The sequence below is a fragment of the Pelobates fuscus genome, chromosome 13, assembly GCF_036172605.1.
Source record: "Pelobates fuscus isolate aPelFus1 chromosome 13, aPelFus1.pri, whole genome shotgun sequence".
In the NCBI taxonomy this organism is placed as follows: Eukaryota; Metazoa; Chordata; class Amphibia; order Anura; family Pelobatidae; genus Pelobates; species Pelobates fuscus.
Window position 1 is genome coordinate 53,795,977 of NC_086329.1, and position 2,587 is coordinate 53,798,563.

The following is a 2,587-nucleotide window of genomic DNA, read 5'->3' on the forward strand; positions in this document are numbered from 1 at the left end:
TTAACAATAGGCAGACGGACTCCATGGATTCCTCGTTGTTCCTCTTCAGTAGCTTAATAAGACAGTCTTTCATGGTGTCGTCTGACAGCAACTTTAATTTAAATAGCTCTCAATAAATTTGATGTTCCCTAGGGATCGCCTGCGTGCTCTATTACAGGCATCACTCAATTCCTCCTTCAGTCGAGTCTTTTCATTAGGTGACATAGCAGCGTCCAGTTCCTTCTGCAGTTCTTCAATTCTTTCACCACCTTTTTCACCTCTCTCAAACTCCAGCTGGCAGAGCCTTATTAGCAGCCTGCGGAACGTAATGCACACTTCACGATTTTCTTCTGTTGGGACCTCAAGCATCTTTAGCCAATTGCACATGTTGGCATATATCACTGCAAAATGATTTTTCGAATATGAGTTCAGCAACACCTTTAAGCTGATACTCTGTGTCTACAGAGAGGTCCTTCACCTGATGGATTAAGTGCTGGAATGTCTGAGGAGTGATCTCATTTAGAATACCGCGAACTCTCCGAAACAGTTCTTGAGCCTTGACTCTACTGGGTTCTTCGTTTGCCCTTTTCATAGGAGGTCTCCATGCTTTGGCGGATTTTTGCAGTGTAACATTCTCATTGAGTTGAATAATTTTATGAGGTTCTTTAGCAGGAGCTTGCTGAGACCTCATTTGACCCTTTCCAGATGGCAATCTGCGATTACCCTTAGCAGGATGGCAGAAATTTGCAGATAGAAGTGTGCAATTCCTGCGGGTCAATCGTGAAGGATCCACTGGCCGAAGGTGAGGTCTAATAACCATACCTTGGTGGATTTTACAGATCTCAGAGAAGTCCTTTGGCTCCTGTGTGATGGATTTGAATTGGAGTAAGAAATTCCTGTCATAGCATATGCTTTCTGTCTTTTCTTTAATATTTGCCTTCTCTTGGAGTGCAGGTACTGCAAAGTCTTGGCTTTCCATCATTTGCTTCAGAACTATAACAGCCTCCCTAGATGGTTCTTTTTCTTCTGTTTCTGGCAATGGTTGATCTTCATGGTCACTGCTCAGGCTCACATATGATCCAGGCGAATTATTCTTTATATCATTTTGCGTCTTCTCAGGGGTGCTCTCTTGATTGATTAGAAGTAACTCTTCTGGCTGAACAATGGAGGAATCCAAAGTAGTCTCAGAGTGATACATTACAGTGGCAGAGTTTACTGGAAGCTCCTCTAACATTTCACCAGTATGTGGTTTGGCAGGACAAACTGGGTCCTTTTGAAGAATACCATGTTTGTGAACTGTGACAGCCTCCTGAGATTCTAGAATTTTAGACTCAGGATGACAACCCAAAATTAAATGTGGCTGACCAGGATTCACTGGCACTTCCTCTGTGAATCCACTTGTATGAGGTTCGATAGTAGAATCAGGGAATTCTTGAGAATTGTTGTCTTCTAAACATGTGATAACCTCTGTAGGCTGTAGAGACATAGACTGCAGTAAATGACAATAAACTGTAACTGGGTCCTGAGAATCTAGATTTGTAGGCTCAGGTGGACTACCCAAAGTAGACTGTATCTGATCAAGGTTCACTGGCATCTCCTCTGTCAATCCACTTGTATGAGGTTTGATAGTACAAAGAGGGCAATTTAGAGATTTGTTGTTTTCTAAACATGTGACAACCTTTGTAGGCTCTAGAGACATAGACTGCAGTAAATGACAATGACCTGTGACTGGGTTCTGTGAATCTAGATTTGTAGGGACAGGTGAACAACTGAAAGTGGACTGTGGGTGACTAAGGTTCACTGGCATTTCCTCTGTCCAATCTATTTGTATGAGGTTCGATAGTGCAAACAGGGCCTTCTAGAGAATTGTTGTTTTTTAAACATGTGACAACCTCTGTAGGCTCTAGAGACATAGACTGCAGCAAAGGATAAGGAATATCTTCTAGACTTGTGACAGATTCAGGCTGTAGAATAGTATCCTGTTTATAATACTCTGCACAATCATTTGTTTAATTTTCTGGTCCTATTTCGTCTACTTCCTTTTCTGGGACGCTTGCAGCCTTTTTAGTTGTTATGAATTGTTTTGGAAGTACTGCAGGTTTAAACTTAGAAGAAAAGATTGGGTCCCTGCAATTAAAATAGGTAAAGTTAAAATAAAGTTGTTGCAATTGTGTCCTTTCCATCCATCAGCCCATTTTGTCACTTATTTTATTCCTCCTTAGCTTTCCTTTCACTTTTGGTCCATCAGCACAACCCTATCACTCGTTATCTATCGGTCATTATTGCACAGCTTACAGTGACACTATCAGATCATTTATGTTTCATATATTACATTCTCGTTACAGTAATTATTTTTATTTTTACCATAAAAAGCTTATGTTTATTTGAAAATGCATATTTTATGGAAATTAGGTAATGCCTGGTAAGTCATGTTGCCGTTGTACTCCCCACTGATTTGTGATGTTGGTTCGGAAACAGCATTGACAACTTGCTCTATCTGTGGTTCTTCTCTCATTGGTTGTCTGTGTACACATGTAGCCAGTGAGAGAACCAGGGTATTGGCTTACTAAGGACACTGCAGTTTTATTTGTATATGTTTATATATATG

At 40.6% G+C, this 2,587-nt stretch overlaps 1 protein-coding gene across 1 annotated transcript; it reads right to left on the reverse strand.

Annotated features, from left to right (window-relative positions):
* Positions 1 to 340: 340 nt before the first annotated feature.
* LOC134582585 (eukaryotic translation initiation factor 4 gamma 1-like) lies at positions 341 to 1,600 on the reverse strand. Its single transcript, XM_063439257.1, has 2 exons — positions 1,591 to 1,600; positions 341 to 1,376 (listed from the first exon to the last, which is right to left on the reverse strand). Exon 2 carries the CDS (start codon positions 1,211 to 1,213, stop codon positions 341 to 343), a length of 873 nt encoding a protein of 290 aa, XP_063295327.1. The 5' UTR covers positions 1,214 to 1,376; positions 1,591 to 1,600.
* Between the last annotated feature and the right edge of the window lie 987 nt (positions 1,601 to 2,587).

Coding starts and splice junctions, on each gene's coding strand:
- LOC134582585 (XM_063439257.1), bottom strand. CDS start 1,213: ATGTTAGAGGAGCTTCCAGTAAACTCTGCCACTGTAATGTATCACTCT.